The sequence below is a fragment of the Anomaloglossus baeobatrachus genome, chromosome 11, assembly GCF_048569485.1.
Source record: "Anomaloglossus baeobatrachus isolate aAnoBae1 chromosome 11, aAnoBae1.hap1, whole genome shotgun sequence".
Classification (NCBI taxonomy): Eukaryota; Metazoa; Chordata; class Amphibia; order Anura; family Aromobatidae; genus Anomaloglossus; species Anomaloglossus baeobatrachus.
Window position 1 is genome coordinate 109118306 of NC_134363.1, and position 25447 is coordinate 109143752.

The 25447-nt window shown below is 45.8% G+C and overlaps 1 protein-coding gene across 1 annotated transcript in view; it reads right to left on the reverse strand.

Annotated features, from left to right (window-relative positions):
• Nucleotides 1-25447, reverse strand: part of MCAM (melanoma cell adhesion molecule) — a 175914-nt gene that overhangs the window by 4167 nt on the left and 146300 nt on the right. Inside the window, exons 8-17 of the mRNA XM_075329190.1 lie at nt 23993-24134; nt 23481-23596; nt 22794-22935; nt 22594-22718; nt 20354-20501; nt 11158-11193; nt 9727-9762; nt 5638-5667; nt 4453-4594; nt 517-628 (exon numbers count right to left, since the gene is read on the reverse strand). Coding sequence (XP_075185305.1) covers nt 517-628; nt 4453-4594; nt 5638-5667; nt 9727-9762; nt 11158-11193; nt 20354-20501; nt 22594-22718; nt 22794-22935; nt 23481-23596; nt 23993-24134 — 1029 coding nt within the window. The remainder of the gene's footprint in view (nt 1-516; nt 629-4452; nt 4595-5637; nt 5668-9726; nt 9763-11157; nt 11194-20353; nt 20502-22593; nt 22719-22793; nt 22936-23480; nt 23597-23992; nt 24135-25447) is intronic.

Here is a 25447-nt window from a genome sequence, read left to right on the forward strand (position 1 = left end):
CAAAGGCTTAATTTTATGACATTATATTTAAAAACTCACCAACATATGAGTGGTGACGTTTCGGCCACAAAAACTGTCTTGTTCAAGGCAAAATACAATGATAGAAAAAAAATTACTGCTGTTGATTCTATTTTCTCACATTGAACTTTGGCTTGGAAAAGGGCCGTTTTGAAGCCGAAACGTCACCATACTCATGTTGGTGAGTTTTTAACAGGATGCAATAAAAAAAAATGTTTGACGATTATCTAGTTCCTTGGAAACCTTTTCTTCTTCTTATATTTGTAGATTTAGTTTATAATGGAGGGGAAGGAAATAGGAGCTCAAAATATGGCATTAACATATATTAGGATACATTATAGTAGGCCTGCAAACACTTGGGTCTGTATACCGACATTATGGTAACTGTTGGCCCTGTGATGGGAGGCACTACAGCTGTCATTAGATGGCATGGCCTGTATGTACTGGCGTAACCATATATGTGTACTGTGGTTTTTGTGTTGGGAGTCTTCTACTCACCTGGTCCGCTGTCTGTTTCTTGTCTTGTGCTCCTGGAAGAAGGACAGATTCTTCAGCTGGTGAGTCAGGCTTCATTTCCACAACAATTTGATCTTTTTCTCCTGGTTTTGTGCTGAAAATTAGGAGATTAGAAAAAAAAATATGAGTAGAAAATATAATTTCTGGAAGTCAATGTATTAATATTTTAATTATTTATTTTAAAGAGGAGTAATCAGCTGGACCTAGTAATCCCTACTAGAGATGAGCGGACCCGTGGAAGTTCGGTTCGGCATGTTCAGCTGGACTTTAGATGAAGTTTGGTTTGAAACCTGGGCCTGACCTGAACCCCAATGGAAGCCACTGATTGGGTAGTTTTGGGTCTCCGCCCACATGCAGCCAGCCATAATCAGATCACTTCCGGGGCGGGTGCCCTGGGTTTTTCCATTTTTTTTATTTTTTTTGTACATACTACATCCGATCACACTGTTGTTACCCCCAGTATGAGCCAATCAAACACTACATGTCTGTGTTTGGTACGAACACTGAACCTGGGGTTCACTCATCTCTAGTCCCTACCCTACACATAACCTAAAAGGCTTCAAGTGAATGTAAGGCTACTTTCACACAGCCATGTTTTCGGGACACGTACTGTCCATGGAACAAACTGATAGCACTCTCACTTTTACATGGACCAAATGTCCACATCAAAAATAAGTTAACATGTACTAATCTCTTCCGTATGTTGGATGAGAATTACTTATCTAAGTCTACAGGTGCACAAAAACATAGATCCCATATAGATCAACCATATAACATCTAATTTTTTCATTATATTGCCATTAGTAACATAAGATACTGAATTTGGTCTTGTAAATTGTATCTACTCATAATGTATTAAAATGAATATGTACAGTTAGGTCCAGAAATATTTGGACAGTGACACAATTTTCGCGAGTTGGGCTCTGCATGCCAACACATTGGATTTGAAATGAAACCTCTACAACAGAATTCAAGTGCAGATTGTAACGTTTAATTTGAAGGTTTGAACAACAAATATCTGATAGAAATTGTAGGAATTGTACACATTTCTTTATAAACACTCCACATTTTAGGAGGTCAAAAGTAATTGGACAAATAAACCAAACCCAAACAAAATATTTTTATTTTCAATATTTTGTTGCGAATCCTTTGGAGGCAATCACTGCCTTAAGTCTGGAACCCATGGACATCACCAAACGCTGGGTTTCCTCCTTCTTAATGCTTTGCCAGGCCTTTACAGCCGCAGCCTTCAGGTCTTGCTTGTTTGTGGGTCTTTCCGTCTTAAGTCTGGATTTGAGCAAGTGAAATGCATGCTCAATTGGGTTAAGATCTGGTGATTGACTTGGCCATTGCAGAATGTTCCACTTTTTTGCACTCATGAACTCCTGGGTAGCTTTGGCTGTATGCTTGGGGTCATTGTCCATCTGTACTATGAAGCGCCGTCCGATCAACTTTGCGGCATTTGGCTGAATCTGGGCTGAAAGTATATCCCTGTACACTTCAGAATTAATCCGGCTACTCTTGTCTGCTGTTATGTCATCAATAAACACAAGTGACCCAGTGCCATTGAAAGCCATGCATGCCCATGCCATCACGTTGCCTCCACCATGTTTTACAGAGGATGTGGTGTGCCTTGGATCATGTGCTGTTCCCTTTCTTCTCCAAACTTTTTTCTTCCCATCATTCTGGTACAGATTGATCTTTGTCTCATCTGTCCATAGAATACTTTTCCAGAACTGAGCTGGCTTCATGAGGTGTTTTTCAGCAAATTTAACTCTGGCCTGTCTATTTTTGGAATTTATGAATGGTTTGCATCTAGATGTGAACCCTTTGTATTTACTTTCATGGAGTCTTCTCTTTACTGTTGACTTAGAGACAGATACACCTACTTCACTGAGAGTGTTCTGGACTTCAGTTGATGTTGTGAACGGGTTCTTCTTCACCAAAGAAAGTATGCGGCGATCATCCACCACTGTTGTCATCCGTGGACGCCCAGGCCTTTTTGAGTTCCCAAGCACACCAGTCAATTCCTTTTTTCTCAGAATGTACCCGACTGTTGATTTTGCTACTCCAAGCATGTCTGCTATCTCTCTGATGGATTTTTTCTTTTTTTTCAGCCTCAGGATGTTCTGCTTCACCTCAATTGAGAGTTCATTAGACCGCATGTTGTCTGGTCACAGCAACAGCTTCCAAATTCAAAACCACACACCTGTAATCAACCCCAGACCTTTTAACTACTTCATTGATTACAGGTTAACGAGGGAGACGCCTTCAGAGTTAATTGCAGCCCTTAGAGTCCCTTGTCCAATTACTTTTGGTCCCTTGAAAAAGAGGAGGCTATGCATTACAGAGCTATGATTCCTAAACCCTTTCTCCGATTTGGATGTGAAAACTCTCATATTGCAGCTGGGAGTGTGCACTTTCAGCCCATATTATATATATATATATATATATAATTGTATTTCTGAACATGTTTTCGTAAACAGCTAAAATAACAAAACTTGTGTCACTGTCCAAATATTTCTGGCCCTGACTGTATAACCATGGAAAAAAGCAAGGAAAGCAAATAAAGCATACTGTAATATTTAAAACCGTGAAGTTAAAATAACTAGTAGGCAATGTTTTATTATTGGATAAGGTAATAAAATTTCACTATATGATCCTGCTATTTATCCGTGAGCTAAATACCATAAAAAAGACAGCTGTTTTTATTCATCCAGCCTCCCAAAAACAGGAATTAAAATAGTTATGTAACAGTAGTATGTACCCCAGGATACTAACAGACCCTAATCCTGCTCCATAGACCGAAAAATAAAAAATGTTTTGCAGCATGGAATGCATTGATATATAATAAATTATTTTACAGAAAAAATAAAAAGTGTTTTATGCTTTTGAGCTAAACATCAATGAAAAATGTATAGGAATCAATAGGACTCATCAAAGCTTTAGTGGCATAAAAGCTATGAAAAGTCGCAAACTTACTTTGAATCGGCTCTGATATAGAGAGTGGAGCTGGGGTGAGAAAATGGCTTCACCCCTCAAATTAATGAAAAATTATGACTGAAGTAGCATTTCTGGCGCAGTGCCCCCGAGGAGCTTAGGAGGGGTGATGACTTCATTAAATGGTGTGTGCTTCTTAAAGAGAACGTGTCACCAGATGTCCATAACACTTACCTAACGGTCGGTGCGGAGCAGACCGGTTGGATGGACGTCTCCGTTCTCCGGGTCCCGCATCTCCTCTTTTGCCCATCTTTGTCCTCCTTCTGAATCTAGTGTGGATGAAGCGTTCTATGTCATCTACACTAGCTGACAGTGAGGTCCTGCACAGGCACACTCTGATCTGCCCTGAGATGGCCAAAAGAGGAGGCGCGGGATCCAGAGAACGGAGACGCCCATCCGACCAGTCTGCTCTAAACCGACCATTAGGTAAGTATTATGGACATCCGGTGACAGGTTCTCTGTAAGGAATTCGGCACCTTCTACTCCTGCAAGATTGTCCCTAAACCAGTCTTGACAAATCGGCCCTCTAGTCTTCAGTTGTGATTACCAACACACACCATATTACGGTTCTTGTGTAGTAAATAATAATGACCAACAATGAATGTAAATTTCTCTATGAAAGAGGGAAAATAACAGGGCAGTGTGTGATCCTGAGTCATATCAGACGTTTTATGAACGAGATAAAAAGGAAAACATGAGAATGACTCATATCACACAGGAAGCGGCACCACAGATAGTCACACACTGATTGTGGTGGGGACAACACGTGGAAACTGTGATCTGACACACACTCAACCAGATTATGTCTATAGGTGCAAATTAGAAAACAGAATTAGAATTTGTGTGATTCCTTTCTCATGGCGGTGAGTATAGTTTTGTGTACCGGAAGAGCAGCTGGATGGTAGAGATCATACTCACATGTCTTTTGTTCCCGAACGCCCACAAGGTATGCGTCCCTTCTTATACAGGAAATACAGCACAGCTCCCAGAATGGCCAGCAGGAGAATGCACACAATCACCGCCACTATCACCACGCCATAACTTTTCTCACTTCTGGGCTCTGCACACATAGCACATGTTAATCAATATGTATTAAATCTTATTACTTATATTAGCTTGTATATTCTTGGCTTTCATTGGAGGTGCTATAAAGGGAAAATGTCACCAGGAATTTGCTACCACATCTGAGAGCAGTATAATGTAGAGGTAGAGACCCTGATTCCAGGGATGTGTCATTTACTGGGCTGTTTTGTTTTAGTTTCAATAAAATCAGAATTGAATTAGAAAGACATTATCAGTAAATGACTAGATGTTTTGAATCATGTAGTCCTCCTGATTGTCTATTTTCTGTGTAGACTGTGCATAGACAGAAAACAGCCAATCAATGGCATTGGCAGGGGTATACATAGCTCTCAGATTACATAGGAAAAACCTGGTAACAGATTCCCTTTGAAGTCCTTATTTGTGAGTCCAGATAGGCTGATACACTGACTAGCAAAAGGATAACTAATAGGGATGATCAAATACCACAAATATTCACCTTTGCGAATATTCGGCGAATAGATCGCCTCTATTCGACTATTCGCGAATGTTCGATACGCAATGTAAGTCTATGGGATACCCGAATAACAATTATTCGGGCTTCCCATAGACTTACATTGCTCATCGAATATTCGCATAGCGGCGACCTATTCGTCGGATATTCGCGAAGTTTAATATTTTGGTATTCGATCAACCCTAATAACTAATCATATGCAAAATAGTTGGTTGCAAGTCAAATTTATATATGAGATAGCTCAAAACATTGTTACCCTTTTTCTTCGTCAGTGTACATTATGTGATTTTTTTTTTTATGTATACTAAAACTAATTACATTTTTTAATACTTTTATCCTGCAACACTTTTTCTAATTGAAGTTTTGTCTGATAATCACTTATCCATGGACTGAAAATTGCAGGTTTCTGTGTGATTTTTATATATTAACTTTAAGAACAATGATCAGTGCTGTCACAAGAGATCTACCTTCCTGAATGAGTTGATTTATTCCAGTTTAGCAACCTAAATCTTGAAACACCTTTGCGTGGTCATGCTGCAGTGACTTACCTACAGCGGGGTCTTTTGTAGATTCAGATCCTGTAAAAGATATATGGAAATTTACTTTTTTTACCAATATCTTATGTGAATGCAAGAATAATATAAATGTTTGTATGGAAAGCAGTTCATGATATAGAAGTAAGATAGGGAACTCCTGATAATGCATCTCCTAGACACGAAGGAAAATCTCCATCTTAGGGATGATGAGGATGGTGTCACGGGCTGTCTCTCTGCATTTATAGACTTGTGACTGGATCTGGGCCAGAGTCTCACATTGCTATCAGAAACTCCTCATATTAAATGTATTATCTTTTGGTGCTTCTAGGGTTAATGTCAGGTTTCCTTTGCAGCAGCTTCTTCTTCCTGGCCTCAGGTGCTTCTGGTTGGTCACTACTCCCTTCCTCTACATATGGTCACATGTCTCAGTAGAGGGTGCTGGTTATTCATTCTGAAGCTAGGCATGGAGGTGGAAGAAGCTGCTGGAGCCCTTTGTTATTTGAAGCAGTGTAGGCTGCAGTCTTGGTGTCTGACTGCAGCCATAAAGTTGGGCTTTATCCTTTTGTTGTTTCCCCTGTAGTCGTACCTTCCCTTCATGTTCTTTTAGTGCAGTGATGTGACTAGCAATCCTCACCTGCCAGCTCACCAGCCAGGGTTATCGCAGGGTTTACTAGGGTTTCAGGTATTCTGCTCAGTGACAGGTGCGGAGGGTGCAGCTGCAGGTGAATGAAGGAGGTGCCCATCACCCCCCTACCTAGCACCAGGGCCCACCATGTTAAAGTATCACCGGTGTAACCCTTGTTAGTTGTGGTGAACCCCTTGTTTATGTGTCTCGCTACGTGCCAGGCCTTCCCCAAGTCCGTGTGTGACAGAAGGTCACAAAACCTGTATGGCAATATATGGGAACTGCTCCGCTTCTTGGTATGATACCATATGACTGTGATGCTCCTCTGCACTGGCTATAGCAGGAAAACACAGTATGGCTTCATATACAGTAGCATGTAAACGTTTGGGCACCCCTGATCAAAATTACTGTTAGGCTGGGGCCACACGGGGCACTACTGCGATGCTCGCATGAGAGTCGGCTCGCGCTGGCAGCACAGCAGGAGCCGAGTGTCATGCAAGTGTGCCTGCGTCTGAGGTCCAACCCTGTGAGCGGACCTCAGCTGCGGGGGGCGGAACGGCGATGCGGAGGGGTGGACCAGCGCTGCGGAGGGGCGGGCTGGCACTTGAATGGGTGCGAGAGAAAAGAGTCTCGCATTACAATCGCAGAATGCTGTCACACAGGCTAGAATTGGTCCGAGTGGAATGCAATGTTTTATCGCATTCCACTTGCACCAATTTCCTCGCCGTGTGGCTTCGGCCTAATTGTGATCAGTTAAGCAAGTTGAAGAGTAAATGATTTCTAAAAGGTAAAATGTTAAAGATGACACATTTCCTTTGTGCTTTAGGCAAAAAATATATTTTCATATTTACATTTGAAAAATTACAAAAAGGAAAATAGACCGATGCAAAAGTTTGGACAATCTTGTAAATTTGTGTGCTCAGATAACTTTGACCAAGGTTTCAGACCTTAGGGCATGGCTTGTTCACTAGCAGCGTTAGAAAAGGCCAGGTGATGCAAATTTCACAGCTTAAAAAAATCCTGCCTCCTCTAACCTTGTGCCAAAAAAACAGCAGCCATGGTTTCTTCTAAGCAGCTGCCTAGCACTCTGAAAATGAAAATGCTGGAAGCCCACAAAGCAGGAGAAAGCTATAAGGAGCTGGCAAAAGGTTTTCAAGTTGCCCTTCCTCAGTTCAAAATGTAATTAAGAAATGGCAGTTATTAAGAACAGTGGAGGTCAAGATAAAATCTGGAAGACCAAGCAAAATTTCTTTGAGAGCTGCTTGTAGCATTGCTGGAGAAGCAAATCAGAACCTCTGACTATAAAAGACCTTCAGGAAGATTTAGTAGACTATGGAGTTGTGGTACATTCTTCTACTGTTCGGAGACACTTGCATTTATATGGCCTTCATGGAAGAGTTATCAAAAGAAAACCTCTCCCGCATCCTCATCATAAAATTTAGTGTCAGAAGTATGTAAAAGAACATCTAATCAAGTCTGATGCATTTTGGAAACAAGTTCTGTGGATCGATGAGGTTAAAATAAAACTTTGGCCACAATTATCAAAAGGTATGTGTGGAGAAAAAAGGGCACAGAATTTCAAGAAAAGAACATCTCAGCAACCTATGGGGGTGGATCAATCATGCTTTGGGGTTGTGTTTCAGGCAATGGTACGGGGAACATATCACAGCTATATAGAAGGATGGATTCAATGAAATTTCAACAAATTCTTGATGCAAACATAACACTATCTGTAAAAAAGCAGAAGTTGAAAAGAAGATGGCTTCTACAAATAGATAATGATCTTAAACAAACTTCAAAATCCACAATAGACGGTGTCAAAAGGCGCAAGCTGATGGTTTCACAATGTCCCTCACAGTCCCCAGATTAGAACATCATTGATAATCTGTGGCAAGCCTCAAAGGAGCAGTGCATGCAAGACGAGCCAGGAATCTCACAGAACTGGAAGACTTTTCCAAGGAAAAATGGATGAAAATCTCTCAAACAAGAATTGAAAGAATCTTGGCTGGCAAACAAAAAAAGTGTTCACAAGCTGTGATACCAAAGAGGGTGCTACTAGAGTACCCAAACCTTTACATCGGTGCATTTTCCATTTTTGTTATTATTAAAATGTAAAAGATTAAATTTTATTTTAATTTTTGCCTAACATACCGAGGAAATGTTTAATCTTACTTTATACCTTTTAGAGATCATTTCATCTTCAACTTTTCTAACTGTTCACAATAACAGTAATTTTGACCGGGGCGCTCAAACATCTACATGCCACTGTAGGCTTCATATAGAATATTATACACAAGGATTTTTTACTCTATACAAAAAGCCTTAATATGACCTTGTGTACAAGCAAAAGATACTATGTTGATATGCATTACAGCTGCAAGATGTCCAGTCTGAGAGATGAAAATGGGCAATAAGCAAATCTATCAGGATGAACCCTCCTATGCCGTCTGGATAAGCATTTAGGCTATGTGCGCACGTTGCGTAATTACATGCAGTTACGCTGCGCTTTGTAGCGCAGCATAACTGCATGCGTCCTGCGTCCCCTGCATAATCTATGGAGATTGTGCAGGGGCCGTGCGCACGTGGCGTCTTAGAGCGCAGCGCTTCGGCTGCTGCCCGAATCGCTGCGTTCTAAGAAGTGACATGTCACTTCTTCCGTGCGCTTTGCCGGCAGCCCCTGCTCTGTCTATGGCAGGAGCTGCATGCAGAGCGCACGTTCTCTGCCGGCACCATGCGCTTCAGAACGGAGCTTTTCAGCTGCGCTCTGAAGCGCACCTTTTAGGTGCAGTGCAGAGCGCACACGTGCGCACATAGCCTTAAGGTCATAGGAAGCTGAATAAAATTATACCTTGATATCTGCAATCCAATGTTTTATTCCATAGAAATCAACATTTTTCTTAATAAGTAAATGAGCTGTTCCAGGCTATGGGCCGTACACTACTCTGCATGAGAATCTGACTCCAGAGATTATTGTATATGAAGGGAGGTGTTACCAGTGTGATATACTGTATGATGGTCGCTCTCTGCTCTCCTGATCTCACTGCAAATCTGTGTATGATAGAACTGACACATCAGCAGATTCCTCTCAGCTTCATCTTCATCTCACAGGCAGGCAGGATTGCAATATTGTTTCAAAACAGCAGAGCTGCAGCTGCTAACGTGTTTGTAAGAAGGCAAAGTTCAGTTCTGCTGTGCTGTGTTACAGTTACATGTCTCACACTGGTAAAGCCCCTTTCATTTACAATAATGTCTAGAGTCAGATTCTCATGCAGATCCGGGTCCGGCCCATAGCTCTTAACAGCTTATTTACATATATGAAAAATGTGTCTATCTCTGGAATAACATGTCAGATTGCAGAAATCAAGGTATCATTTTTGTCAGCTTCTTATAACTTTTATGCCCATATAGACTGTTTAGGAGGGAAGACCCTATGAACAGGTTCCCTTTAAAAGTCATCTTGCAACATCCTATCTCACCTTTCTTGGAGCCTGGTTCTTCTGTCTCCTCAGATCCTGTAAAACAAATGTGTATAATTTATTATCTTTCCGATCTACCCTATAAGCATTTCCTCATTTTTATTACAGTTTTTGTCTTGTTGATAAAAAGGTTAAGAAAAATCAATCCGTTAGAGAACATTTTCATGTGACAGGAAAACTGAATGATATTGGAAAACAAAAGGTCAGAAGTGATTTTTTTTTTAACTGTGTAATCTTGTTCCTTGACAGACCTTTTAATGAGGACATGATGTGCTAATCGTGGTCTTGTGTTTGCAGATAAATGATACTTATCCTAATCTCAGTAGAGATAACGGCAGCTTTATAACTTTTATAAAAGTTGATTGTGTCCAGCATGGGCATTAGCGCTCTATATAATCCTATGCTGGAGCGTGAGAGCATGATGCAGGTTTGATCCCCGCTTCTCTTCACGAGTGTAGAAAGAGGTCTGCGCCCCACTGTGTACCAGTACCATGTTTTATAGTGTTAAATATTCTAAGATATATGTGTTTGTGTTAATGGCCTCCATTTAGTGGCAAGTCGAAGGTAGATTAGATGCTAGATAAGATGGGGGTAAGGTAGTGAAAGAGAGGAGTGACAGGTAGAGGAAAAGGTAACAAGGGGGAATGCTCGAGAGGGGACCAGTGAAGAATAGGGTTCAAGTGGGACAAGACGTGGTCTCAGTGGTAGGGCCAGTTAATGAACCCTGAGAACCTCAAGAGGTCACCCCGACAGGCTTAGAGAGTCATCTAGCTAGAGAGCCATCAGGGCCAAGAATTGGAAAAGGGTAAATGTTGAAAGGGGAGGCACAGACTCCGAGAAACTTGAGGATGAGATCCAGGATAGCATAGGATAAGTCAAGAAGCAGTTACTGAAAGTAAAGAAGGAAGGAAGTAAAGAAAGGACATGTCAGTCATAGAGATGTGAAAACTAAAAGTGAACAATTCTCGTTGGCTATGCAAATTTTGGTGTTCTGTGTGTTACTGACTGTCCACAACAGCGATTGCCAGCGGGGTGATGGACACCGACCTGAAGAAACCAGTAAGTGTCATGCACTCCACCCAAAGTCACATCTTCATACAGTCTCCTTAGCAAAGAAGTGCCTCACCCCAGGACTGGCACCTTCTTTCACAACACATCCACAGCCTCTGTAATCCACCATTTATAACCTATCCTTTAATTTCAAGATATATATTTTTAGAGAGAAAACCATTCTAGGATGAGTCTCTTATCCTACTAAACCATGCAGATTTTTTTGTAGAAATGCTTCAGATTTGCAGGGATGTAATTTTGTGTAAAAATCTGCAGCGTGTGAATTTTTCAATATGAAGGATAGCATATAATAACACTACAACTCCAGCTCTTTTATATTTGCATCACTTGTGTTTCCAACAGACTTAATATAGAACGTACCTCTATGGTCAGTAGATGCAGGTGTGGTTATGTATCCTGTGGGAAAAAATATAATGAAAACCAGACCAGCATGTTTTTACTCATATTAACATCCATTGCATAGGATAAAACAATATAATGGGGGGTGTCTTATAAAAGATCTTGTGAATGAGGGACGGCCTAATATTGAGGTGAGCACTCATTATTGGGGATGTGCAAACTCGTCCCACAGTCTGGCAGACAGGTCACCTGAGGTCACAGCGTGGGAACCCGGACCTGACCTCTGGTGAACTGAGTGACGTCAACTGCTCACAGCCAGCCCCCTTCGGCTATCAAAGATTCCCAGGGCCTTCAGAGAGCGGACATGTTTTCGCTGTCTGCAGCCTCTGGATGTAGCAGAGCTGAGGATTGTCTTGGCACTTCGTGTGAATCTGCAAGGGTGTTTTTGGGCTTCTTAAAAGGGTGAAATAGGGTGTGTGTACTTTTTTCAAATAAAGTATTTTTTCCGTGTTTGTGTTATATTTTCACTTACAGGATTAATAATGGGAGTGGGAGGTGGTGCTCATAGACGCCTCCCATTACTAATCCAGGGCTTGATGGCAGCTGTCATTTTTTGACAAATCACAGCTGTCTTTTTTTATATTTATTTCTTGTTACACTACCATACAGTAAACTGACTACAACCAATCACAGACATGGAGGAGCTAGGGTGGGGGCATGTATAGCAGTCTGACTGTAGTGGGATCCTCCAAGAAACACGGAATGTATAAGTATCCTGCTCTTACTACCACTTAACTTCCATTTGTAGCCCCCAAGTGCTTACTATGGCCTTTTTAAAGCCCAGAACTTCTTGCCCCATTGACTTGTTTGGGGTTTGTTGTATGAGGTCAAGTTCAGCTGCCAAACCCAATTTTTTTTTTTTAGTCCATGCTGGTTCGGCGAACTCGAATATCCACGATTTCACTCATCACTACTCATTTTATAAAAGCAAATGTTTCCCTATTTTTTGGGGAAGGATATTGCTAATATTTGGAATAATTTAGGGCTTATATGTGTTATTGAATAAAATAGCAATATTTCTATTAACTACATTTTGCATAGAAGACAGTAACATGAAATACAGATAGCTAACAACTCTCGTAAAATTGGGAGGTGACTTCATATCTATAATAACTATCAAACATGTTGGTTGTGTGTGGCCTTTATATTATCTGTTTCAAGAGGTTTCCTAGGGCAAAAAATGTAAATATTATGGTATATAACTTACTAAGCAAAAATTAATAACATAGATAATGTAGGCTGTAAATGAAATTAAGGAATACAAGAGCAGGAATGGGTGCACATGAAAAACATGTAAAAGTCAACAAACAATGAAAATCCCTGAGGAAGGTATCCTGTATGGGCGATATCTATGTTCCCACACAGTAGTATTATGATGGACTCTGGACCACTGACTTAAGACCGCTTTACACGCTGCGATATTGTTACCGATATAGCTAGCGTACGTTCCTGCCCCCATCGGTTGTGCATCACGGCAAATCGCTGCCCGTGGCGCACAAAATTGCGTGGACCCGTCACACTACTTACCTGCCTAGCGACGTCTCTGTGACCGGCGAACCGCCTCGTTTCTAAGGGGCGGTTCGTTCGTCGTCACAGCGACGTCACTAAGCGACCGCCCAATAGAAGCGGAGGGGCGGAGAATAGTGGCCGTAACATCCCGCTCACCTCCTTCCTTCCTCATTGCCGGTGGACGCAGGTAAGGTGAGGTTCCTCGTTCCTGCGGTGTCACGCATAGCGATGTGTGCTGCCGCAGGAACGAGGAACAACATCGTATCTGCAACAGCAATGATAATTGGGAATAGGGGGTGATGTCACCGATTAGCGATTTTGAACGTTTTTGTGACGATTCAAAATCGCTGATAGGTGTCACACGCAATGACATCGCTAACAAAGCCGGATGTGCGTCACAAATTCTGTGACCCCAATGGCGATGTCGTAGCGTGTAAGGCGGCCTTTAGCCTTTTCACCAAGCACTTTATCTTGGTATTTGGTTACCCTCTGTGTGCAGGTAGAAAATCACTCTGATACACTGGATGCTGTATTTTAACACTTGATATGTTTGTTTTTTTTATTTTCTATACAGCATTATTCTTATGTGTCTCCTGTGACTAAATATTTAATCGTCTTTATCTGATCTATAATTATGATAGGTCAGTCATGGCGAACCTTTTACAGGCCGAGTGCCCAAACTGTAGCCCTAAACCCAATTTTTTTTCTGAAGTGCCAACCAATCCTATTATATAAAGAATTGATTTTAATCTTACCTTTGTCGTCTTCTCTTCAGCACGGGGCATCACGCTTATGCATGCTTACCACACACTGAAGCTGAGCCCCTGCCCTTTCCAGACACAGCAGTTGGATTGATCTTTCTGGGAAAAAAATTGCAGCATATTAGAGAGATTTTAGCCTGGAATGCAATCAGAGGTCACCCTGTAATCCACATCTACATTTTAAAGTCTGAACATCTTGAAATCCCATAAAGACGTACGAGTGGCTCCCCTCCCCATCATTGTGTAGTTCTGTCCCCCTTCCTCGGCCACTTCCTGGTAAACATGTCCCCCATCCTGATATATATTTCCTACATTCTGGTATATTTGTCCCCATCACGGCCCCATCCTGGTAAATGTCCTCCATCCTGGTAAATGTTACCCATTCTGGCATGTTCCCCCATGCTGGTAAATGTACCCCATCCTGACATATTGCCCATAAATGTTCCCAATCCTGGTTAATTTACCCCATCCAGGTAAATGTACCCCTTCCTGGTAAATGTACCCTATCGTGGCATGTTTCTTCCATCCTGGCAAGAATGTTTCCCCATCCTGGCATGCATGTTTCCTCCATCCTGCCATGCATGTTTCCTCCATCCTGGCATGCATGTTTCCTCCATCCTGGCATGCATGTTTCCCCATCCTGGCATGCATGTTTCCTCCATCCTGCCATGCATGTTTCCTCCATCCTGGCATGCATGTTTCCTCCATCCTGCCATGCATGTTTCCTCCATCCTGGCATGCATGTTTCCTCCATCCTGGCATGCATGTTTCCCCATCCTGGCATGCATGTTTCCTCCATCCTGGCATGCATGTTTCCTCCATCCTGGCATGTATGTTTCCTCCATCATGGCATGCATGTTTCCTCCATCCTGGCATGTATTTTTCCCCATCCTGGCATGTTTCCCCATCCTGCCAGGCATGCCCCCCCCCCCACGCTGGCATGTGCGTTCCCCCACCCCACGCTGCCATGTGCGTTCCCCCACCCCACGCTGCCATGTGCGTTCCCCCACCCCCACCCCACGCTGCCATGTGCGTTCCCCCACCCCACGCTGCCATGTGCATTCCCCCACCCCACGCTGCCATGTGCATTCCCCCACCCCACGCTGCCATGTGCGTTCCCCCTCTCCCACCCCACGCTGCCATGTGCGTTCCCCCACCCCACGCTGCCATGTGCGTTCCCCCACCCCACGCTGCCATGTGCGTTCCCCCTCTCCCACCCCACGCTGCCATGTGCGTTCCCCCACCCCACGCTGGCATGTGCGTTCCCCCTCTCCCACTCCACGCTGCCATGTGCGTTCCCCCTCTCCCACCCCACGCTGGCATGTGCGTTCCCCCTCTCCCACCCCACGCTGCCATGTGCGTTCCCCCACCCCACGCTGCCATGTGCGTTCCCCCACCCCACACTGCCATGTGCATTCCCCCTCTCCCACTCCACGCTGCCATGTGCGTTCCCCCTCTCCCACCCCACGCTGCCATGTGCGTTCCCCCACCCCACGCTGCCATGTGCGTTCCCCCACCCCATGCTGCCATGTGCGTTCACCCTCTCCCACCCCACGCTGCCATGTGCGTTCCCCCACCCCACGCTGCCATGTGCGTTCCCCCTCTCCCACCCCAGGCTGCCATGTGCGTTCCCCCTCTCCCACCCCACGCTGCCATGTGCGTTCCCCCACCCCACACTGCCATGTGCGTTCCCCCACCCCCACTCCACGCTGCCATGTGCGTTCCCCCACCCCACGCTGCCATGTGCGTTCCCCCACCCCCACCCCACGCTGCCATGTGCGTTCCCCCTCTCCCACCCCACGCTGCCATGTGCGTTACCCCACCCCACGCTGGCATGTGCATTCCCCCACCCCACGCTGGCATGTGCGTTCCCCCTCTCCCACCCCACGCTGCCATGTGCGTTCCCCGTCTCCCACCCCACGCTGCCATGTGCGTTCCCCCTCTCCCACCCCACGCTGCCATGTGCTTTCCCCCACCCCACGCTGCCATGTGCGTTCCCCTTCTCCCACCCCACGCTGCCATGTGCGTTCCCCCACCCCATGCTGGCGCTGCCGCACACGAGTTATAAAAAAAAAAAAAAAAAGCAACACACAACTTACCTTCCTGCACCCGCTCCACCGCTGCACGCTGCTCAGTTCCCACACGGCCAGCAGACGGCGCTGGCGCCGCTCTCTGACGCTCCTCCGTCTCCTAGGCAACACACCTGCAGCCTGGGGGAGGAGGAGTGTCAGAGCGGAGGAGAAATGTCTCCTCCGCTCCAACACAGATTTGATCTGCCGGCGCCACTGCACTAGCAGACCAAAACTGCAGGATCGAGCGACAGCACGCGTGCCAACAGAATGGGCTCAGCGTGCCCCTGTTGGCACGCGTGCCATAGGTTCGCCATCACTGTGATAGGTTGTCCACTATGTATGTTGTATACTGTGTGGGATGGTCTGGTTTGCTGTATCATGGGCAGAGATTTTGAGATATTGTTTACCGATTTTTTTTATTTATTTTTTTTTAACGGTTTTCTTGTGTGTAGCTATTACTGCTCTTTTGTTATTTTTTTTCCTTGGTCTTGTAATAAAACATATTTTCCTGTATTTTGGTGTCCAGACTTCAAAATCTCTCTAAGAAAATCTAATATAGATAATAGACACCGGCATGGTATTTGGGGATATACATTCCAAACACAGGTTGAACCAGGGGCGTAACGACCGCGGTCGCAGAGGTCGCCACTGCGACCGGGCCCGCGGGGTTAAAGGGGCCCGGCAGCCGCTCTGCAGAGCCGGCTGCCGGGCCCCTATGTGTAGTGCCGCTGTGTAGTGGCCGACTGCGCGACTGTTAGGGGGCCGGCCTGTGAGTTAGGGGAGCCCGGTGTCTGCAGGGGGCATAGGGGCCCCTGACCTGGAGAGGCCACCAGGCGTTCCTGACCTGCAGCAGAGCAGGACTGCTCCTGCACGGCAGACGGAATCCATCCTGCAGGACCTGCGATGATGTCATGCCCATGTGACTGTGGGAGGAGACACAGGAGGCCGGGGAGAAAGCAGAAGACGATACTTTGGACACATGAGTGGTAATGAGAAAAGAGGAAACATGAGGGGGAGGGGGGCTGCAGGGTGAGTGCAGACTGCGACAGAAGCATGTGAAGGGGTGCAGAGTGTTTGAGAGGGGTAATTTGGGGTACAGGCAGGGTGAGTTATGTGGGGCAGGGTGTGTGACATATGGGGGTGTAGTGTGTGTGTGAGTGATATGGAGGGATGCAGGCTGTATGGGGAGCAGGGTGTGTGACATATGGGGGCAGGGGCGTAACTACCGCGGTCGCAGGGGTCGGAAGGAGAAGAGAGGTATTGTACTTGTTTTTTGTTATTTTGCTGGCTCCATGACACGTAGAGGCCCCGGGGGAAGCTGGCTGCATGACACATAGAGGCCCTTGGGGGGGGGGGGGGGCTGGCTGCATGACACCTGGTGGGACTGGCTGCATGACACATGGAGGCCTGGGGGGGCTGGTTGCATGACACATGGAGGCCTGGGGGGCTGGCTGCATGACACCTGGTGGGGCTGGCTGCATGACACATAGAGGCCTGGGGGTCTGGCTGCATGACACCTGGTGGGGCTGGCTGCATGACACCTGGTGGGGCTGGCTGCATGACACCTGGTGGGGCTGGCTGCATGACACATAGAGGCCCTGGGGGGGCTGGCTGCATGACACATGGAGGCCTGGGGGGCTGGCTGCATGACACATGGAGGCCTGGGGGGCTGGCTGCATGACACCTGGTGGGACTGGCTGCATGACACATGGAGGCCTGGGGGGCTGGCTGCATGACACCTGGTGGGGCTGGCTGCATGACACATAGAGGCCTGTGGGGCTGGCTGCATGACACATGGAGGCCTGTGGGGCTGGCTGCATGACAAATGGAGGCCTGGGGGGCTGGCTGCATGACACCTGGTGGGGCTGGCTGCATGACACATAGAGGCCTGTGGGGCTGGCTGCATGACACATGGAGGCCTGGGGGGCTGGCTGCATGACACATGGAGGCCTGGGGGGCTGGCTGCATGACACCTGGTGGGGCTGGCTGCATGACACCTGGTGGGACTGGCTGCATGACACATGGAGGCCTGGGGGGGCTGGTTGCATGACACATGGAGGCCTGGGGGGCTGGCTGCATGACACCTGGTGGGGCTGGCTGCATGACACATAGAGGCCTGGGGGTCTGGCTGCATGACACCTGGTGGGGCTGGCTGCATGACACATAGAGGCCCTGGGGGGGCTGGCTGCATGACACCTGGTGGGGCTGGCTGCATGACACATAGAGGCCCTGGGGGGGCTGGCTGCATGACACATGGAGGCCTGGGGGGCTGGCTGCATGACACCTGGTGGGGCTGGCTGCATGACACATAGAGGCCTGTGGGGCTGGCTGCATGACACATGGAGGCCTGGGGGGCTGGCTGCATGACACATGGAGGCCTGGGGGGCTGGCTGCATGACACCTGGTGGGGCTGGCTGCATGACACATAGAGGCCTGTGGGGCTGGCTGCATGACACATGGAGGCCTGGGGGGCTGGCTGCATGACACATGGAGGCCTGGGGGGCTGGCTGCATGACACCTGGTGGGGATGGCTGCATGACACCTGGTGGGGCTGGGGGGCTGGCAGCATGACACTTAGAGGCCCCGGGGCAAGCTGGCTGCATGACACATAGAGGCCCTGGGGGGGCTGGCTGCATGACATCTGGTGGGACTGGCTGCATGACACATAGAGGCCTGGGGGGCTGGCTGCATGACACCTGGTGGGGCTGGCTGCATGACACATAGAGGCCTGGGGGTCTGGCTGCATGACACCTGGTGGGGCTGGCTGCATGACACATAGAGGCCTGTGGGGCTGGCTGCATGACACATGGAGGCCTGGGGGGCTGGCTGCATGACACCTGGTGGGACTGGCTGCATGACACATGGAGGCCTGGTGGGGCTGGCTGCATGACACATAGAGGCCCTGGGGGGGCTGGCTGCATGACACCTGGTGGGGCTGGCTGCATGACACATAGAGGCCTGTGGGGCTGGCTGCATGACACCTGGTGGGGCTGGCTGCATGACACATGGAGGCCTGGGGGGCTGGCTGCATGACACATGGAGGCCTGTGGGGCTGGCTGCATGACACCTGGTGGGGCTGGGGGGCTGGGCTAGCAGCATGACACGTAGAGGCCCCGGGGCAAGCTGGCTGCATGACACGTGGAGGCCTGGGGGGCTGGCTGCATGATACATGGAGGCCTGGGGGTGCTGGCTGCATGATACATGGAGGTCTATGGGACTGCATAATAAACATGAAGGACACCTTATACATGGACTATAGGGGTGCATTATACATGGAGGAGTATGGGGCTGCATAATACAATATGATTCATGGGGCTGCATTATAATACATATAGGACTATGGGGGCTACATTATAATATATGGAGGACTATGGAGGCTAGTTTATACATGGTCTGTGGGGGTGCATTATAAAACAGGGAGGACTATGTTGTGCAATATAAAATATGGAGAACTATGGAAAATGTATTATAATACATGGAGGACTATGGAAGTGCATTCTAATATATGAACGGTTATGTGGGACCCTTTATACTATATGGAAGGCTATGTGGGGGCCATTATAGTATTTGGAGAACTATGTACGAGGGGGGACAAAGATACAAGTATGGGATGGGAATGTTTTGTGCTGAGGTGTGAAGGCTCTTTCCCTCAGCACCCAGCTTTCCCATGCTCTGCTATACATCTCTCAGCACCCAGCTTTCCCATGCTCTGATATGGGAAAGCTGGGTGCTGAGGGAAAGATGTGTGACAGAGCATGGGAAAGCTGGGTGCTGAGGATAAGATGGATATCAGATCATGGGAAAGCTGGGTGCTGAGGATAAGATGGATATCAGATCATGGGAAAGCAGGGTGCTGTGGGTAAAAGCCAAGTGTCAGCATCATTATCCCGTACCCTAAGTGTCGGTGTACATGGAGGGGGGCCCTGGTCCAAATTTTGCACCAGGGCCCATCAAACTCTAGTTACGCCACTGGGTTGAACCATGTGGTTTGTCCATAAGATTTTAGCATACTACAAGTCCAGTAGCCATGGTAGTCCATAGCTGGTGGACCATAGCACTATGAACATCCTACTACTTGCGGCATCTCCAGCGTCTCCTCTGACATCATGCGTGCAATGCACCACAACATAACTACATTGTGGGGCCTAATCAGAGGAGGTGTTGGAGATGTTGCAGGAAGTACAACTTTTTCAATTTTCAGATTAAGTGGCTACCAACTACCACCAATGTGACTGCTGGACCAGAGACCTGAAAATCTTTTTACTCAACTCTACTAGTCATAGATTTCATCCTCTATATACTATCATATACACAATCGTAGATACTAGTGTTGAGCGAGTAGTTGACTATTCGTACTCGCTATGCTCTTAGCGAGTACTGTCCGCTACTCGCATATTCGTTACGAGTTGCGGGCACAATGCAAGTCAATCAGAGACACTCGCTAAGTAGCGAGTAACCCAAAAGTCGTACTTTTCGTGCGAGTAACGGATAGTACTCGCTAAGAGCATAACGAGTACGAATAGTCAACTACTCGCTCAACACTAATAGACACATGTTTATTGTCTGGGCTCTTTACTTTTTCAAACATATTACAAGGATTTAACAAATCATAAAACTTTTTCATGTATCTATATCGTACAGGATGAAAGAGCATCAGACTTTTGCAGACAGGCAAAAATCTAGACATGGGCACAATGATGAAACTTGTCTAACAGAAGATGTCTACAAGATTTTCTCTGAGAGAGCCAGACAAAAATATTTCTTATTACCTAGAACATTATGCAGTATTATTCGTACAATAGATATCTCACTTACTTTCCTGTAAATGAATATATTCCATGCTGCTGTTGAATTCATTCTGCGCCTTACACATGAGGCGTTCATCCAGTTGGTCTTCAGTCACCAGGAAGGTCAGTTCACTCATAACTTCATAATCAGAAATATTAGAATCTTGACCATATACCTGTAGAATTAACCACAAAGAGTTAATAAGAATGTTCTAGAGACTTTACTATATTCTTATAACCAAACTAGATGGTGGCCCGATTCTAACGCATCGGGTACTCTAGAATTTATTGTGTAGTTAATGTATGATTTCTATTATATATATAGATGTTGTTGTGTGTAGTTGCCAAGTGTTTGTGTAGGGCGCTGTACATGTTCTGGGTGTTGTCTGGGTGTGGGGGGGTGTGAGAGCGGTGATGTATGTGTGTTGCGTTGTGTGTGTTGCGTTGTTTGTGGAGCGCTGTGTGTCTGCAGCATTGTGTATGTGTGGTGCTGTGTGTGTTGCGCGGTTTGTGTGGGTGTGTGTGTGTGTGGGGTGATTGTGTGTGTTTTGGGGAGGTATGTTTTGTGCAGTGTGTGTGTGTTGCGCGGTGTGTGCGTATATTTGTGTGTGCTGCGGTGTTTGTGTGTTGGGTGTTGTGTGTGTGCGGCGTTGTCTGTGTGGGTGTCTGTGTGGGTGTCTGCGTAGGGCGGTGTTTGTGGTTCCCAGTGTGTGTGTGGTGTGTTGTGTGGTGCCTGTATGGCGGTGTGTGTGTGTTTTGGGGGGAGGTGTGCACCCTCATCGTGCTCCATCCCCCATGCTGCGCACCCCCCATCGTGCTCCATCCCCCATGCTGCGAACCCCCATTGCGCTCCATCCCCCATGCTGCGCACCCCCATCGTGCTCCATCCCCCATGCTGCGCACCCCCGTCGTGCTCCATCCTCAATGCGTGCGGGGGAGGGGCCGGGCCGAGCCGAGCAGCCAATGCGACGGTTGTCACTGTAATGACGTCATTTTGGAGCAAGACAGACAGACAGACAGAATAAGGCAATTATATATATAGATACCTTATTGCAATTTTTACCCCAAATTCAGTCTAATAGTAGAATAGCAGTGCTCTCACTATGGAGACTTAAGAGGACTTAAATGTTCAGGATCCTCAACTGCGATTAAAATGTTCCACACAGCCATGTTTAGGCAGGTGCCCTACAGATCCTGGTCAGCAGATTTATACTGTCATAGCTCCTGACGGGTTTCCAATAATGTGAGACTGGCAATGAGGGGACCACACGCCGCCTTCATGTCCAGTGCCTGCTTTGACATGAGCACTTCTGTAGGATAAAGAGCTGATTTCTCCTGGTGGCTATATTCACCATCTAAATGGTTGGGTCTAGTAGTATGTGTATCTTGGTATGGACCTTTTTAAATTTTTTTAGTCTATGTTGCCCCCTATATGTATTTTACTTAAATTGATGGTGGAAAATCTATTTTGAAAGTTTGTAGATAAAATATATTATATATATACAGAAGAAGCTGACTACAAATATAGCTATGTAAAAAAAAGTCTAAATGCTGTAGCTGCCGCCTGGCCCGGCCTTGGCTCAATGTCAAATGTCGTCCTGTACTATCACATTGTTACGGATATTTCAAGGTTGACAGATAGTCCTGTAGTGTCAGGCTGTAGAAGGTCGCAGCGTTTGGCTAACAAACTGGTCCCTGAAATTTGTTTTTTCCTGCTGTGGTGTAAATGGTATCCTATGTATCTTATCTGCTTGAGGTTAATCCCTTTCCTTTTAGGACCCTGCAGATATCCTCACTTTTCAGCTATTAATCATCATCACTTCCCCTGGGTCCTTAAATACTCACATTGCCCCCTAGTGTTTGCTGGTGATAGTGTTATTTTCCTTCACAAGCCTTGGATGCAAGCAGTCAGCTTGTATCCTTTTGAAGTAACACGGTTGTTTGTTACTGTACCACTCCAAGAGTAATCCTGGAGATAAGTTGTTCTTATACTTTCCTGTGTGTGTTCCCTGTGTGTTCTTTAGAACTTAGTGGGGTTGACTAAGCGCTTATCCCATTTATTTCCTAGCTAGGGCCCAGCCAGAGCCAGGTATCCTTCTCGGCACATAGGTATGGAACCTATCTAGAGTGATCAGGAGGGCCAGTGAAAGCTTTGGTCAGGAGTCACCATCTCCTTCTTCCCTAGGCACAGTGTTTCCTCTCCCTTTCCCCGTCCCTGTGAGCGAGGTACTTGCCCATACCTAGCGTGACACACACAACTTCACTTACCTCTGATCCATTTATATACCAGGTAATCTGAGGAAAGGGATTGCCGATTGCGGTACATGTCACAGTCAGCTTTTCGCCATCTTGTACTGCTACATGTTGTGGATTTACAGTCACTTGTGGTTTCCCTATAATTAATAGCTATTATTAGATAGCATACTTTATTTCAGACAGTCCCTTAACCGAACAAATGCCCCCATTACCTTTTAGTATTACTTGTAGCTCCTTACTCTGGGTAAGTCCTGGCACATCAATTACACTTGCGACACAGATATAGTGTCCTGCAACAGTGTAATCCTGGAACCTGAGGCTTAATTCAGAGCCATTGGCAATGATGCTGCCTCCCTAGAAAGAGCCAAAGCGATAATGAATAAGACGAAGCAGTTTACCGACAGTGGATGGTTATTGATTGAATTATTAAATATAAAGATGAATTAGAGGAAGATGGAAAATAACAGAAGTGTTGACTATTTAGTAGTAATTCTTCCCATCTCTCAGATCTGATCCATATATTTTATAGATCCAAAACTAAGGGAATAGCAATGTAAGTGAATGTGGATTCACTATCCTTCACGAGGTCGGGAAATATCTATGCCGAGTTTAAAGCACATAGTTGGGTTTTACATTCATAGCATGCCCTATATGCACCATTATTATACTAGACCAAAGGGGCCTGGAAACGTTCACATACATGGGGCCGTACCGAATTCAGATTTGGAAACGGCACATGGTGAGATTAAGGAAACACATCATTACAGATTCCCTCTGGTAAGCTGCTGTCATTTTTTTTCCTACTAACCATTCCCAATATGCAAAGAGGGTGAAACACAAATGAAAACAATGACTAATCCATCCATGGTTTTGAAGCCTTTGTACCAGGCCATGCTCACCTTCATCCAGTGGATATCGGTTTGTGCTGATGCATTTACGTTGCAGGAAACACTAAGAATATTTCCAATATCCGCAATAATGGGAGAATCTGTAGACAGCAACGGAGGATCCAGGACTGGGAACATAGAGAAGACATGGGGGTATAAGGCTTAGTTCACACTTGAAGTTCAAATTTCTGATCTTTGTATTCTTACATTATTTTATCCAATCAAACAAAAATGTAAATCTGAAGGATTTATGGTAATACACTAGGGAGGGGGAGAATGGACCATTTGATACAGCAGATGATAACTTATCTTCCACATCATCCATAAATCATATATAATAGGAAGAAATTACCCCAATGTAACTGGCAAAACTGGACAGTCTGAACACAGGGAACCATTTTATAATTCTCTGTTCCCCAAGGATCAAAGTTGGATGACGTACAACAAAATGGAAGGTGTCTCTACAGATTGGTTTTACACATGGATTCAGTTACACTTTTATATATGTTGAAAAACCAGCTTACAGTGAACGTGTAATTCAGTCTCTGCTTCCATATCATTAAAAATATCCAGACCGAGTCCTTTACAGACATATCCTCCAGAATCCCGCCTTGAGACCTCCCATGAATATGAAGACTCTTCTGAAAGAGGCTCTTCTTCATCTTTCTGGGAAAAAGTAAAGCATAGATATATTATGGATGACATCAGAGTGAATTTGCTTCATTCAGTTCTGGAAGAGGGGCAGCACATTTACCCCAAGAAACTCAACACTGAAACATTCCTGATCGTCAATGGTTTGTGAGGACAGGGGTCAATTTGTAAAGGTTTTTTAAAATATTCTGTACCACCCCAAAAGGCTTATGGTAAAGCACATAGCAGTAATCATTATGATCTGTTAGTTTGGTAGCAATGATTGAAAAGGCAGAATGCACAAACGATCAACAATAGATGATAAAACTTTAATTTACCCATCATCACAAATAATCGTGTGTACGTTAGAAATATTGAAATCAGTGTTGGTGAAGATTAGTCCAACATTGACCAAACATACTGCTGCTATCAAGGTACAATAGTACAACCATTCTTACGCATGGAAGTTCCCTTCAGATACTCAATATATTTCAATCCAAGAATCCACCAATCGTTTGTCGGAACTTGGAAGTATCGGCAAAAAAAAATAAAAATGTGACTTGTGAAACAAGGTTAATTCTCTTCTCTGCTGCATCCAATGTAACTAGGTGTCCGATCCTGTAGACATACTACAGCTGATGGTCATGCATACACAACTTCTGGCAAGAAAATGCATTAGTGAATATGCTTATGTCATGGGCAGGGACTCCTTCAGCTGCTTCTTTGTTAGACAGTGGTCACCAACCTTTCTGACCTGGAGAGCCACATTCAGCACTGAGAGAGGGTCTAGAGCCACATTCATCCCTGAGAAAGGGTCGTGAGCCACATTCAGCTCTGAGAGAGGTTCTAGAGCGACATTCAGCACTGAGAGAGGGTTGTGAGCCACATTCAGCTCTATGAGAAGGTCATGAGCCACATTCATTTCTGAGACAGGGTTTAGAGCCACATTCAGCTCTGAGAGAGGGTCTAGAGTCAAATTAAGCTCTGAGAGAGGGTCGTGAGCCACATTCAGCTCTGTGACAAGGTCATGAGCCACATTCATCTCTGAGAGAGGGTCTAGAGCCACATTCAGCTTTGAGAGAAGGTCGTGAGCCATATTCAGCTCTGAGAGAGGGTCTAGAGCCACATTCAGCACTGAGAGAGGGTCTAGAGCTACATTCAGCTCTGAGAGAGGGTCGTGAGCTAAATTCAGCATTGAGAGATGATCGAGAGCCACATTTAGCTCATGCCCCTCACAGTAGTGACACCCAGAGCCGCCATTACTAGTATGATGACAGCTCAAGGCTTTCACCACAAGGAGGCAGTATATCAATATCCAGGGGTTCCTTCCTCCTTTCAGATCTGATCTT